This window comes from Rana temporaria, chromosome 1 (assembly GCF_905171775.1).
Source record: "Rana temporaria chromosome 1, aRanTem1.1, whole genome shotgun sequence".
In the NCBI taxonomy this organism is placed as follows: domain Eukaryota; kingdom Metazoa; phylum Chordata; class Amphibia; order Anura; family Ranidae; genus Rana; species Rana temporaria.
Window position 1 is genome coordinate 369910164 of NC_053489.1, and position 16341 is coordinate 369926504.

At 42.3% G+C, this 16341-nt stretch overlaps 1 protein-coding gene across 2 annotated transcripts in view; it reads right to left on the bottom strand.

Annotated features, from left to right (window-relative positions):
• Positions 1 to 1882: 1882 nt before the first annotated feature.
• The window catches only part of ELAVL1 (ELAV like RNA binding protein 1), a 172567-nt gene continuing 158108 nt past the window's right edge, over positions 1883 to 16341 (bottom strand). The window contains exons 7-8 of one of the 2 annotated variants that reach the window (XM_040322498.1): positions 7042 to 7115; positions 1883 to 2562 (exon numbers count right to left, since the gene is read on the bottom strand). In XM_040322498.1, the coding sequence (XP_040178432.1) occupies positions 2507 to 2562; positions 7042 to 7115 (130 nt within the window). In that variant the 3' untranslated portion in view covers positions 1883 to 2506. The remainder of the gene's footprint in view (positions 2563 to 7041; positions 7116 to 16341) is intronic. The other variant, XM_040322499.1, reaches the window with a different exon arrangement.

Here is a 16341-nt window from a genome sequence, read left to right on the forward strand (position 1 = left end):
CTCCTGCATCCGCCGATGGAGGGTTGCCTGTGGCCGTGATAGATCCGACCTCCTCCACCGCATTACAGCGCCGGTGAGTCCCCTGACCCCCTGCCGTTTCTGAGGCTCCTCCACTCTCTGTGCCTGCACTGTGCACAAAACAACCTGCTGCATACTAGAACGCCTGTCCATGTCAGCCCATGAGAAATGGAGCTCCTCCAGGTCCTCTGGCAACATGTCTCCTCTGGACAGAGGAAACACTAAGACTGACCAGGGACCCGAGGGACCGCCTCTTTAAAGGGAGGAAAATAAATTAATGGCAATGTGTTTCCTGATTGCGAGGAGGAGCTCCATCTCTCAAGGGCTGACTTGGAAGACGACTGGGGAAAAATAAATCTCTCCCATAACATACCTCTTATTTAACTGTATTCGTACCCAGTCATTAGCTTCTTTATTGTTGACCATTACTTATCGTCTTACAAGACACAAGAACGAATAACTTGTATTTTAATTAAACATGTATTTGTTTAGATAAGTTATATTTCCCCTGGTCTACGCTCCGTGTGAATTTCTATATAGAATGTTTAGATCAATAGCCATTTAGATCTGATGAAGCGGATGCTTTGAAATGTTATTGGCATGTTCTGACATCTCTTCCGATGCGACTCCATGCTGGTTTGAGACAAGACGGATGTCCGGCTGGTTGTTCCTCTCCTCTCGTGTTAACATTTACATACCACCATCTATCAGGGACCCGCTGAGTGACTACAGTATTATACTATTATATGCCTATTGATCTTTATGAAAGAGTAGCCATTTTACTGCTTCTAATTAAATATAACATTCATTACATCTCCTGCTGCAGTTATTGGCGCACCTTGTTTTTCTCCCATTGTTCTTGCAGACTGCTTCGCTCTCAAGGGAGCTGCAACTAATGCTGCATACGTATAATCTTCCTAGACTTTACAGACATTTCGTTGTGTTATCAATGTGTTTCGGTACCCTCTTGTGCCCCATTCTGTTTTTTGTCTTTATGTTGCTTTCAGGGTTTAGGCATATAACAGTTAAAGACTGTTTACTTTGCAAGGGAAGTTGCATTTAGCAAGGCAATTTCCCCCAGAGCTTAAAGGGGTTGTAAAGGTAAAAAAAAAAAAATAACCTAAATAGCTCCCTTTACCTTAGTGCAGTCCTTCACTTACCTCATCCTTTCGATTTTGCTTTTAAATGTCCTTATTTCTTCTGAGAAATCCTCACTCCCACACAGTAATGGGAGGCTTTCTCCCTGGTGTGAAGAAGGCCTCTTGAGGGGGCGAGCAGGAGGGTCAGGACGCTCTCTACTTTGCAGATAGAGAAAGGAGCTGTGTGTTAGTGGGCGTCCTGACCCTCCTGCTCCCCCCTCAAGAGGCTTTCTCCACATCAGGGAGAAAGCCTTGCATTACTGTGTGTAGTTACAGACAGAAGAACAGGAAGTGAGGATTTCTCATAAGAAATAAGGACATTTAAAAGCAAAAATCGAAGGATGAGGCAAGTGAAGGAGAAAGCCAACTAGAGGAAAAAATACCTTTACAACCCCTTTAATGAATATGACGTATCACTTTGCAAACAAGAATGAAGTGCAAGAAAAAAAAAAAAAACACCACAGCATTTCTGCTAGCACATGATTGGATGATGGAAGTCAGCAATTTCACCTCACTCAGTAAACTCTTAGGCAAATTCTCTTGAAAAGGCCTTTCTCTATCCAAATTAAAGCTTACCTCCTCATAGAATGTTAAAAGGTCACTAAATGAAGTTCACTCAGAGGCAGACGTCATTCAATTGTCTATAGCTATACCATGCAAGTATCCTCTTATTGGGACTTTTTAATGGCATACAAAAAAAATCAAATCTACATTATATAAAATCATTCATGCTTATTAAGATTTATTAAAGCGTTTGTTATCCCAAAATGTCATATTCCGGATATGTGCTTGCAGTACCATTTACTTGTATGAGAAACTATCCTGTTTTCGTTGGAAGCTTCCCTTTTGGGAAATCCCTGGTGTTCCCTCTGCTTTCCTATTAAAAACTGACCACACTAAGTAGAACATAGCGTGATCAGTTCTCTAGCTATGCTGGAAACTCTGTGTGCGCTCCAATAATCAGACTTGTCCTGACACGCACCCGCTGCATAGCCCTTTACTAGGAAGCTCAGTGTGCTGCTGCTTCTACTTCCCCCAGTTCTTATGAAGCTAAGAGCAGAGGGAATGTGATCACTTCTAAAAAAAAAAAAAAAAAGGAAAAAAAAAAAAAGCCATTTTATAATATATTTTTATATTTAAACAAACAAAATTGAATCAAAATTTATATACTGGGTGTTAGTTGGTTGGAACTCCCAAAGACCATTCTTTCCTGTATAAAAGCAGAGTTTTATCTTGTTTGGATGGAGTGGAAATCCAAAGCGTTTCAATCTTTACATATAGCTTCTGCATCAGGGATATTTTACCACCAAGAAAATATAACAATCCGTCTCCAACTTGTCACTGCCCCATCAACGCATTTTGAACTTTACATATATCGCTTCTTCATCAGGGATATTTTTGTACCCTGAAAAGTAGAAAAAAATTGTAGATAATATCCAATATACAGACACTGTTTTAACAATTCTTTCCATATATTTCATACATTTCATACTTAAAATAAATTATAACAACCCATTGCTCTCCAACTTAAGTCATTCACAAGCAAGAACTGCCAATATCCAACTAGGACTAGTATATATAGTGTTGTTTAAAAGGGACATTTGTAGTGAAAAAAGGAGGATAAAGGAAAATTAAAAGTTTCTATACTGATTTGCTAAAACACACCTAAATAAAAGTGCATAAAACACATGATCATCAAGGCATTGAACATGTAAAAAGAGCCCATTAATTACAGCACTCATAAGTTGCAAATATAGATGGGTTTTCATTTAAGGTCTGGAATAATTTGCAAGTGAATAATGTCTTAAACACACGGACGTTTTAAAAAACGAGCAGTAAAGCTAGTAACGACACCATTAAAAATAAAGTTGCGTTTCTCTGCCTCTATTCAAAATCTATGGTTCTATGGGAGCCCATTGATTTGAATAGAAGTCACACCAGAAGTCGGATCAAGATGATCCGACTTGCGGTGCGACTTATGTGCTGAGAATCTTGAAGGGGAACCCTGCCAAAATGTAAAATGTTTGCGTGATGTTCCCCTTCGGTCTGGTATGGATCTTAAGGGGAACCACCACGCCAAGATCCATACAAGACTCTTATCCGAGCATGCAGCCGAGCAGGTCAGGAAAGAGGGGGGACAAGCAAGCCCCCCCTACTGGACCATACCAGGCCACTTGCCCTCAACATGGGGGGGGGTGGGTGCTTTGGAGCAGGGGCGGGCTCTGCGCCCCCCCACCCCAAAGCACCTTGTCCCCATGTTGATGAGGACAAGGGCCCCTTCCTGTCAACCCTTGGCCCAGATCCCAGCCCCCAATCTAGGTGAATAAGTACGGGGTACATCGTACCCCTACCCATTCGCCTAAAAAAAGTGTCAAAAATAAAACACACTAAACAGGTTTTTAAAGTATTTTCGCCCTCTTCTGGCTCTTTTGCTGGGTCTTCTCCCACTGCTCTTCTTCCGATGTTGACTCGACACAATCTCCTGGTGTAATGCTGGGTCCGCTGTGTGCATTGACTTATATTGGCATGGGGCAGGGCCAACTGATGACGCAATTTGGAGGTCACGCCCCTTGTGACGTCACCACCCAGGGCATGATGGAATGAGGTCGTCACAAGGGGCATGGCCTCCAAATTACCTCATTGGGTGGCCCCGCCCAATGCCAAAATAGGACATTGCACACAACAGATCCCAGCATTACACTGGGAGATTGCGTTGAGTCAACATCGGAACAGAGCCGATTTAATAAATTACTTAAAAAAATTGAATTTTTGTACTCGCCATAAAATCCTTCTCCCTGAGTTCATGGACGGACACAGCAGCAATCTTGACAAAGTGGGTATTAGCCTGCATTCAGGAGTGACTAGGCAGAAACTTGTAGAAAGTGTTAATCACCTCAAACACAGTACAGTACCGTCCAAGGGGCGAATCACGATCTGTCGGCCACCAAAGATGGTGGCCGACGAGACCACAAGGCCCTTCTTAGGACCAGCCACCGAAACAAACAGTGAGTCTGATCTCCGGAACAGAGCGGTAGCAGAGAAGTATACTCAGAGCTCGGACAACGTCCAAGGAATGCAACGCCGCCTCCTTATGATGCGACGGCCGAGAGAAACAAGGATGGAAATACAATCTCCTCATGGTAGAGATCACCGAATCCGACAGGCCCCGGTCTCTTAATAGCCATGCCGTTAAAGCCAGCGAATGTAAAGCAGGATGGCATATGGGACCTTGTGACGGCGTCTACCACTTCGAAAGGACCTGCTAAGGGGTGTCTGCGACCAGACGCACTAGATCGGCGTAACAAGGACGCCAAGGCCAATCCAGAGCAATTAGGATCATTGGAATCCCCTCTGCCTCTACTCTGCGAAGCAGACGAGGAAGGAGCTTTAGAGGAGGGAAGGCATAGATTAACCGATACGGACATCACGGTGCCACCAACACGTCTGTCACATCTGCCCATGGGTCTCTTGACCTGGCCACATATATCAATACCTTCTGATTGAGTCGAGAAGCTAGGAGATCTACATCCGGCTCGCCCCATCTTTGGCAAAGGAGCTGAAACACATCTAGGTGTAGAGACCATTTTCCTTGGTCCAGCATCTGGCGACTCAGGTAGTCCTCCTGCCAGTTTTCTACGCCCGGAATGTATATGGCTGACACGCTCCTTTCTGCCCACCTTAGAATGTGAGCGACCTCCAATGCTGCAGCCAAGCTTCTTGTTCCTCCCTGATGGTTGACATACACCACCAGCGCGGTGTTGTCCGACTGGATCCTGACTGGACGCCCTTGTAGCCTCTGAAACCACGTGAAGAGGCACAGCCTGATCGCCCGGAGTTCCAGGATATTGATCGGCAGACTGAATTCCTCCGGAGTCCAGCAACCCTGGGCCAACTGAACCCCCCAGATTCCCGTCCAACCGGTAAGGCTGGCATCCGTCGTGACCACCATCTAGTGAAAAGGAAAGAACGACTGCCGGTGATATCAGCCACCAAACCAGGGATGTCCTGACTAGGTGGCTCACCCGGATTTGACAATCCAGGGACGATTGGGCACTTGTCCCATCTGGACAGAATTTCCTTCTGCAACACTCGAGTGTGAAATTGAGCATACTGTACCACCTCGAAGGAGGCTACCATGAGACCAAGGACCCGCATGCAAAAGCGGAGTGACGACCATCTTTGGGATGTCAACTGCCGCACCACAGCCCAAAGGGTCTGCAACTTTTCCACAGGGAGAAAAACGTTCGCCTCTGAGGAGTCCAGAATCAACCCCAGATATTCTAGGCGTTGAGTCGGCACCAATACTGACTTGAGTGTTCAGCACCCAACCAAAATCTCGGAGGGTCTGACACGCTCACCTCTAATTCTGAGCTTGAAGTGGCCCTCAGAAGAAGATTGTCCAAGTAGCCCACGATAGCGATGCCACGCTGTCTTAGTAGGGCCAGAATCGGGGCGAGCACCTTGGTGAACAACAAAATTACTCAAAAAAGGGTAACCAGTGGTTGGACTTTGGAGGCAAGACCGACAGGAATAGCAAAAAAATATATAATTTTATTACAAAAATAGAAAATATTCAAAACACATTATACAAAGATAAAAAAAAACATACAGGATGTAGAGTATGAATAATGTCCCCTGTGCTTCCTGAGGATTCTTCAGGACGAGCAAGAGAGGATAATAGTGGAAAAATACATTTCACTATCTGGAATGAGACATATTGAATTAACATACTAAAAAAATGTAATGGTTTAAAAGAGGGAAACGTGCATTTAGGGCAGGGTTTGACAAATTTGCTTGCAATTTAGGAGCCAGCTAAAAAAGTTAAGAGCCAGAAAACGCGCCCCGTCCCGACGAGCTCGCGCTCAGAAGCGAACACATACGTGAGTAGCGCCCGCATATGTAAACGTTATTCAAACCACACGTGAGGTATCGCCGCGATCGTTAGAGCGGGAGCAATAATTCTAGCTCTAGACCTCCTCTAACTCAAAACACGCAACCTGTAGATTTTTTTAAACGTCGCCTATGGAGATTTTAAAGGGTAAAAGTTTGTCGGCATTCCACAAGCGGACGCAATTTTGAAGCGTGACATGTTGGGTATCAATTTACTCGGCATAACATTATCTTTCACAATATAAAACAAATTGGGATAACTTTACTGTTGTCTTATTTTTTAATTAAAAAAGGTGTATTTTTTCCCAAGAAAGTGCGCTTGTAAGACCGCTGCACAAATATGGCGTGACAGAAAGTATTGCAACGATCGCAATTTTATTCTCCAAGGTGTTAGAATAAAAAAATATATATAATGTTTGGGGGTTCTAATTAGAGGGAAGGAGATGGCAGTGAAAATTGTGAAAAATTACACTTTTAGAATTGCTGTTTAACTTGTAATGCCAATGGCCACCACCAGATGGCGCCAGCTCACAGAAGGACACAGAGGGACACAGAGGGACTTCACAAGGCCGCGGCCTCAATTACCGGCCGTCGCGAGCCTGCCGCACGATTGTGGCGGGCCCGCGGCGGCTGGTAATTGAGGCCGCGTCTTCGCGGCCTTGTAGGCCGCGGCCTCAATTACCGAACGACAGGTCACAATTTATTGTCGCAATTGCGACCTGGCGCCTGGGGATTTCGACCCCTGATTTAGGGTTCTCACAACGCGCCAGCTCGGACAGCATACATCCAATATTACCTTAAAGTAATTCTAATCATTTAGGCATAAATATATCCATATGTCGGGAACTTCACAGGTAGAGAAATTCCATATAAAGTAAGAAGGTGGCTAAAAATGTCTCCAAAAGCTCTGACAAATACAAGGAACAATGTTACAATGAGTAACACCACACATTGAGCCCAACATCAAAATAAAAATACAAAATATAATACATACCAGGAGAGAAAAACTCCCTATATAGAGAATATTTATTGTAGGGGGGTACCACACATTGGCAAGCAAGTACAGTTCTGCAAATAAATATAATAATCAATATGTAGAGAGAAAAAGGAAACGGAGGAAAAACCAAATAGTGTACAGAGTCAAAATACCCACTGGCTCAGAAACCGAGAAACAATAATTCCAGGGCAGCCCAGGAAGGAAACAAGCTCATAAGCTCCAAATATACTACAAATAGGTATTTCAGTCCTGGATCCAGAGGATTAAACACTGAAGAGCCCTCTGAGTCAAACAAGCTGGGATAGTCTAAAGGGAACCAGAAAGAACTCTAATGAACACTATACATATACACACACACACCTGATCCAGGTCTTCCCGGTAGGTGGCCCACTCCCACTGTGATCACAAAGACAGAACTGCAATCTCCCTATGTAAACAAAGCAGATTGCTGTTCTGACATAAGGGAAGGCGGCTGCGTCTCTGCAAAGCAGGGACTAGGATCCATGTTTAGAAAAACACTGGTCAGGCACACAGGTAACCCTTTGATCGCCCCTGATGTTAACCCCTTTCAAGCCAGTGTCATTAGTACAGCGACAGTGCAATTTTTTTGGGTATAGCGTTGCACGAAAGTGCAATTGTCAGTTAAAGTAACAGTGCTGTATCTCAAAAAAGGCCTGGTTGTAAAGGGGGGGGGGGGGGCGGTGGTGGTTAAATCTTCCGGAGGTCAAGTGGTTAAAGAAAATGACTGCTGTATGGTGCTTACAGGTTTTGTTTTAGCAACCCAACATCCACTTGCCTTATTATATTTCTCCAGCGTCAGATAAGCCCCACCCCTACACATTTTGGCACCAATCACATGACTTCCTGTGCAGGATTTGATGACGCTACTTCCCAAGTCTATACAAGAGCAAGCAGGTGCCATTTTGTTGTAGCGTACTCCATGCTCCCATAGACCTCAATACTCTTTCTATACACATTGCCATTTAACTGAAGATACTAAATCGCAGCTGCCATATTTCCTTGGTCTCTATAAATGACGGGCGCCATTTTCTTGGAAATTTTAATTCAGGCTGCCATTGAACATTGTAGGTAAATAATATTATCTTGCAAACTGAAATCACTGAAAGATTTAATCGAAATAGTGATACCCCTGCAGCTAAACCATAAATATCCTGTGCTATGACCATGAATGTGGGAACAAAATATACAAGTGTATGGGCGCTAGGTATCAACTATGCTCTAGTGCCAAAAATATAAAACAACCTTAAAAACGCTAAATATAATAGTGCACTGAGCTTTAAATATTAAATGTCCTTATAATGGTCTAATACAGACGTCAAGTTCCCCCAGTGTAAATTGTGAGGAGTCCAAAAACTTGAAATTGTGCTCCAATCTTAATTGTGCAATAGACTGCTGCAAAGCGTGTTCTCTTGTCACTCCACACCTCCCCCTTAGCACACTGACACTCACCAGATGCTTTGACTCAAATACTGTGTGGGTCTGCCCGCGCTTTAACAATCCCAGGCTCCGTGTCTCCACTCTCCTTGTCCTATCGCCAATTAATCACTCAGGGACAAAAGGGCAGAAACACTCATAGCGCAACCAATATTTAATGTTAAAATGTATGGTGTACAAGCTGATAAAGAAAACTTCACATTTGCCTGTGCCCAAGCTGGCACCAAGGACACCGCTTTCTTCTAACAAAGACCACTCCCTGGAAATTCCGTCTACTGGAATTGACGTCAGAAGCTATGCAACCCTGCTGCAATGGGTTTCGCTGTCAACAGAAAGCTTCCCGGCGGTAAAATGCAGGGTAACGTAGCTTCTGACGTCACTTTCAGTTATATGGACATTTAATATTTATAGCCTGGTGCCCCATTATATTTCAAGTTTTTAAGGTTATACTGATTTTATTTTTTGGCACTAGAGGATAGTTGATACTTAACACCCATATACTTTTATATTTCAAGAATTTTAAATTGCTCAAATTTGTAATGCAAAATATTAGGTATTTTGTGTACGCATTTGTTATTCAAAAATTACTACACACTACATAATAAGGTGAGTATTTGATGCCCAAAATATTTACTAGCCAATATCTTTAACCGCTTTAGCCCCAGACCATTTTGGTGGTTAAAGACCGGGCCACTTTTTGCGATTCGGCACTGCGTAGCTTTAACTGAAAATTGCCTGGCCGTGCAACGTGGCTCCTAAACAAAATTGACGTCCTTTTTTCCCACAAATAGAGATTTCTTTTGGTGGTATTTGATCACCTCTGTGATTATTTTTTTTTTTGCGCTATAAACAAAAAAAAAGAGCGTACATTTTGAAACAAAACAATATTTTTTACTTTTTGCCAGAATACATATCCCCAAAAAATATAAAAAACATTTTCCCACAGTTTAAGCCGATACGTATTATTCTACATATTTTTGGTAAAAAAAAAAAAAAAGTGCAATAAGCATTTATTGATTGGTTTGCACAAAAGTTATAAGTTCTACAAAAAGACTGTTTTATGGCATTTTTATAATTTTTTTTTACTAGTTATGGTGGCGATCAGCGATTTTTATCGTGACTGATATTATGGCGGGCACAGACACTTGACACCATTTTGGGACCATTGTCATTTTTTCAGCGATCAGTGCTATAATAATGCACCGATTATTGTAAAAATAACACTTGCAGTGAAGTGGTTAACCACTAGGTGGCGCTTCAGGGGTTAAGTGTTCCCTAGGAAGTGATTCTTACTGTTAGGGGGCGTGGCTACACGTTACTGATGACCGATCACGGGGGAACGGTCATCAGTGTCACTAGGCAGAATAGGGGACTGCCTTGTTTACAAAGGCATTCCCCTGTTCTGCTCTTTCCGACCACAATCGCAGGACTCCCGGGAACACTGAGTTCCCGAGATCCACGGCCGCACTCGCGAGGCATGCAGCGGGGGTGCATGCCTGCCTGATTTAAAAGGGACATACCTGTACGCCAATCTGCCTGCCGTGCCATTCTGTCTACGTAAATAGGCGTGCATTGGTCTGCAAGTGGTTAATACCATTACAAATAAAAAATACAAAAATTAAAATGATATAAAATTAGAACCTTCTATACAAGAAAACAATATAGGACAAAAAGAAAGTGGGGCTGAAGGGGGTGTAAGATCTGAAAGAATGAGCATACTGAGGGAACAAAGCTTTAATCTTTGTGGAATAGCCCTTAAGCACTTTGTGGAATAGCCCTTAAGCACTTGACCACCAGGCACGAAAACCCACTTAATCACCAGACCAATTTTCAGCTTTCGGTGCTCTCACATTTTGAATGACAATAACTCAGTCATACAACACTGTAACCAAATGAAATTTTGTCCTTTTTTTCCCACAAATAGAGCTTTATTTTGGTAGTATTTGATCACCTCTGCGGTTATTATTTTTTCCGCTATAAATGAAAAAAAGAAAAAAAATTTTTTTTTAAAAATGAATTTTTCTTCATCTCTATTATAAAATTTTGCAAAAAATATTTTTTTCCATAAATTTGGCCTAAAATGTATACTGCTACATATCTTTGGTAAAAAAAAAAAAAAAAAAAAAAAAAAATTGGTTATTATTTAGTCTGGGTGAAAGTTATAGGGTCTACAAGCTATGGTACCAATTACTGAAAATTGATCATACCTGAAGTACTGACGACCTCTCTCGTTTCTTGAGACCCCAACATGCCAGAAAAATACCCCCCAAATGACCCCTTTTTGGAAAGAAGACATTCCAAGGTATTTAGAAAGAGGCATGGTGAGTTTTTTGAAGTTGTAATTTTTTCCCACAATTCTTTGCAAAATCAAGATTTATTTTTTTAGCAAAATGTTCATATTCGCAGGTTAATTCTAACACACAGCATATGCATACCACAAATTACACCCCAAAACACATTCTACTATTCCTCCCGAGTATGGCGATACCACATGTGAGACTTTTACACAGCGTGGCCACATACAGAGGCCCAACATGCAGGGAGCACCATCAGGTGTTGTGGAGCACCCAGACCAATTCTGACATTCCTCTCCTACATGGAAAAAGGGGGGTATGCAGAGTATTTCGCAGGGGGGTATGCAGAGTAATGTGCAGGGGGGGTATGCAGAGTATTGTGCAGGGGGGGGGTATGCAGAGTATTGCGCAGGGGGGTATGCAGAGTATTGCGCAGGGGGGTATGCAGAGTATTGCGCAGGGGGTATGCAGAGTATTGCGCAGGGGGTATGCAGAGTATTGCTGGGGGTTGCAGGGATGGCTGAGCAGGGATGGATGGATCTGTGACTGCAATAGTCACAGATCCATCCACAGCGCTGCTGACACCCGCGCTCCCCCCTCTCACACTGTACCGATCGGTACAGAGAGAGGAGGGAGGAACCGGCGTTGTTTGTTTACATGTGGTAAACGGCTGCTATCAGCAGCAATTTACCACGATTCGTGATCTGCCGGGTCCACTGGACTCAGCGGTCACGGACATTCCCGTGTGCGCGCCCCAGTGGGAGCGACTCTGGGAGGACGTAAATGTACGCCCTTCCAGAGTTAAGCAACCGCCCTGTAGACGTATATTGTCTATACGGCGGTGATTAAGTGGTTAAAAAGGTGTTATTACAAGTGCTAGATATAGGTTTAACATTTACCCCCAGAAAATGTTGAAACAAATTTGACACATAAATGGGTACCCAAAAATCCATAAGAACAAATATATATATATATATATATATATATATATATATATATATATATATATATATAAAAACTAGCCACGAATCCAGTAGAGGCTAATACACACCCTCTAAACAAAAGAAACAAATAGGAAAAAAAAACTACATTTAATCCAAACACACAGGATGATGCATAGATATATTTAACAAATTGGTAGTAGAGGATTCGGGAAAAAAAAAATAGAAAAAAAAATCACAAAATCGCAAGATCAGAGTACAATCGAAGAAGGTATAAAAACATTGGAAAAGATCAGGCCATGTGACAGCAGACAAAGGGGGTGGGGGATTATTATATGGACAATCAGTATAAAAGGGCAATTGATCTATTGAAGGATGAGAACACAGATCAGATCTTAAGGGACAATACCACTAAACAATATAGGAAGGAATTATAAAAGATTCTAAAAAGGAGCCAAAAAAAGGAAAATAAATAAAAAGCAGGAGGCAAAATGTTTAATCCCCTCCAGGATCCAGATTATACCGTATTTTCCAGCACCATAAGATGAACTCTGCCCTCCCTGAAATATGGGGGGAAAATGTCTCTGCGTCCTATGGTGTGATGACAGGCTCCGCCCCCTGCCGACAACGACATTGTTTCCTGCCATCACCGCCGGAAGAGAGGCAGGAGAGTGTGGGGACAGACATCCATAACAACCCCCCCCCCCCCATGGGCGCAAGGTGATCTCCTGACTGGGAATGACACTGTGCCTGAGAGAAGACATAGCATTCGGCTGCTCGGCCTGCTCTGTCTTCTGTCAGGCAGGCAGATGAGATAACATGCGGTCAGTCTGCATTTATGGCAATGGTCACTCTACATGTCACTCTGCATGTATGGCAATGGTCAGTCTGCATTTCATGGGCACTGGAAAATATTTTAGTACACCATTTGGTTCAGAAGACAGCAAAAAAAAAAAAAAAAAAAAAAAAAAAGAACACAATGTCCAATTTTTAAAGGAATAGATTCTCTTACAACCAGAATTGGCCAGTACATAGATACTACCTTAAACCTTCAGCCCTGGTTCACATTGATGCTACTTTGAAATCGCGCTACTTCACTTGACTAGCGCAACTTCAAAGTAGCAAGGTCAGCGCAATTTCAGCTGCTACTTGTCATGTGATTTGATCTCTCAAATCACATGACGAATCGCTCCAATGTGAACCTAGGCTTGGTCCAAGATACTCATATTTGAAAGATACAAAACATGTTCTGCAAACATTAGATGAAATGGACCTCAAAAGAAAAAAATGTTATGGTAACATCGAATGCACCTTCTCTGTACACCTACATAAATGCATTAGAGGCAGCAAAATGGGCCCCTAAAAAGATCAGAATCTAGGCGTTTAAAACAACTATTTTTGGTATCAGGGAAATCATTTTGTTTAAAACTCAGGTGTGGCAATGAGAGTTAGGTTTGCACCCAGCATTGCAAATCTGTATATAGCGAAGTGGGAGGAGAAATGTATACTGGGATATAAAGAACCGTTCATGAGGATAAAAAAAAAATGTACATGGGATGAGGACTGAAATACAGTCAGAATAGACAACTAAAAGATTTCAGAATAAAGGATATGAGGAGGAGCATATAGAGATGCAAAGGAATAAAATTAGAAGACTTGAGAGAAGATTTAATGAAGGCTAAAAGCTGGGCCGATTCACCCTATAGGCTCACTATGCAAGCCGCTTAGGGCCCCGCAAAGCTGCGGAGGGCCCCCCAAATTACTAGAGGCCCCGCCTGGTGAGAAGTAATTTTCGGCCCCTCACCCAGCTTCTCAACTCGCTGGCTGCATGGGAGAATAGGTAAGAAGTTAGCACCCTCCCCCGCTTCACACTTTAATGTAAGATGTCATTTCCGACAGCAGAACCCCCCCCCCCCCGCTTCTCAACTTTAATCTTTAACCACTTAAGGACCGTGTCAGTTTTTCAGACTTGGTGTTTACAAGATTAAAACATATTTTTTGCTAGAAAATTACTTAGAACCCCCAAACATTAATATATATTTTTTTCTAACACCCTAGAGAATAAAATGGCGGTCACAGAAAAACTTTTTGTCACACCGTATTTGCACGATGGTCTTACAAGTGCACTTTTTTTTGGGGGGGAAAAAAAACTTTTTGTAATTAAAAAATAAGACAACAGTAAAGTTAGCCCAATTTCTTTTTATATTGTGAAAGATAAATGTTACGCCAAGTGAAATGATACCCAACATGTCACGCTTCAAAATTGCGCCCGCTCGTGGAATGGCGTCAAACTTTTACCATTAAAAATCTCCATAGGCGACGTTTAAAAAATTCTATAGGTTGCATCTTTTGAGTTACAGAGGAGATCTAGGGCTAGAATTATTGCTCTTGCTCCAACGTGGCGATACCTCACTTGTGCAGTTTAAACACCTATCATATGCAGGCACTACTCATGTATGCGTTCGCTTCTGCACGCGAGCTCGTCGAGCCGCTTTAAAATAAAATTTTAAAATGTATTTTAATTTATTTTATTCATTTTTACACGATAAAAAAAAAAAAAAAGGGTCACTTTTATTCCTATTACAAGGAATGTAAACATCCCTTGTAATAGAGAAAAGCATGACAGGTCCTCTTAAATATGAGATCTAGGGTCAAAAAGACCTCAGATCTCATATCAAGACTAAAATGCAATAATAAAAAAAAAAAAAAGAATTAATTTAAAAAAAAATTTAAACAGGAAAATATGCATTTAAGAACCATGGGCGGAAGTGACATTTTGACGTTGCTTCCGCCCTGCTATGGAAATGGGTGGGGGCCATCTTGCCCTCACTCATATCCCAGCCATGCAGGATGAAGGACCCAATCGCCTCGGCCGCTGCCGATGGCTCCAGTAAGTGGCGGATCTCCCGCCACCGATAACGGTGATCTTGCGGCGAATCCGTTAACAGGACCGCTCACAGGAAAGATGGATATCTCGGTTGTGGGAGCAGCTGCTGCCGTTACCGAGATATCCAGATTTCGGCAGCCCCCCCTCTCAACTTTAATGTGACATGTAATTTTGCTTAGGGCACCAGGGAGGTCAGGATCCGCATTGGATAAAAGGAAAGAAGGTAACTAAAGATCAAGCAACAGTTATTTTGGACTAAAATATGCAATATAGAAAGGCAGAACAGATTATTAGCAAGCACTTGCACAAAGTAAAACAAGATAAACATTTCAGGGGTGTAAATACAGGAAAAACCCTGATATATATATATATATATATATATATATATATATATATATATATATATAATACCCCTACATAAGAGATATTAGTCAAGAATGTTATAGACCCTCACCAGCAGAATAAGTATGCCTTTTTTTAAATAAAAAGTTCTTACCGATGTGGGCAGTGTTATAGTTTCCCCAGAGTGGTATATAACACAGGGAGGGGGAAAAGTTTATACATCACGGGAAAGATCACAGGAAAGAAGAAGTACAAAATATTTTTTTTGTCCATGCAATAACGTGGGTGGGGTGTGTATGCTCTAGAATGCCCATGCAGTGGCGGCTGATGCTCAACTCTTTTGGGGGAGTGGCAAACAAACCTGGCCCCCTCACTGTCGCTTGATCGCCCACCTGTCAACCCCACAGAGATGCGGCTTCCCCCTGCATCTCTTCCCGAGTCGCGGCGGTCGATTCGCCTCCCAGCCAATCAGTTCTTAGGACTCCCCCGCCAATCGGGTCTCAGGCCCTGCTTCCTGACTGGCCAGGAGGAGAAGCAGGCGGACATTAGCGAATATTAAATTGTTAAGGTCACACGATTGGGCTCGGGGTGCAGTGCTCTGTGCACCAAGCACACCCTTTTGAGCCAATTGGAGCCTCAGGCTTAAAAAACAAAACATTGAAATCCATGCATCAGGCTCCCTCCGTGGAGATTAGGGGCCAGGCGCATGGATTAAGGGGGCAGCACCCCTGCGCCCATTATGAGTGGCCCAAGCGGCATGTTGAAAGTGAGAAAAACAAAAAGAAGATTAAGGAACATGTATACAACATAAGAAAATGCTAAAAGAACATTTATACAAAAGTTTCCTCCTAGCCCACAGCAAAGACCCTGGAGGTCTTCAATTCTGGGGCATTGTAAAATATAAAACAAAATGGAGGGGCAGTAACATGATTAGAGAGATAAAGCGCTTGTAAACCCTCACATATACCCAGTGAAAATAAGAAAACACTGCAGATACAGTATATGTGCCCAGCTCAAATTTCATGAATCAGGATTACATATCCACTTTAAGTAAATGTTATTGTGGTGTATATATACGAATTAGGTATATTGGCACCAGGAGGTTTAAATAGGGATTTGAATTAAACTTCTTCAATAATGATATGCAGACATTTTAGAGGGATTATATTTATACTTATAATATACCTATAATTAAAATGTATTCAATTTTATTGTAATTTTTTGTTCATTTGTAATGGTATTAAAGGAGAGTGACCGTTCAGTATATATTTTGGGCATCACACACACACTCACCTTGTTATGTAGTGCTTTGTGTAGTCATTTCTGAACATCGGTTTATTGATTATGCGATATTTTGGATAACAAATTAGGGCGATAA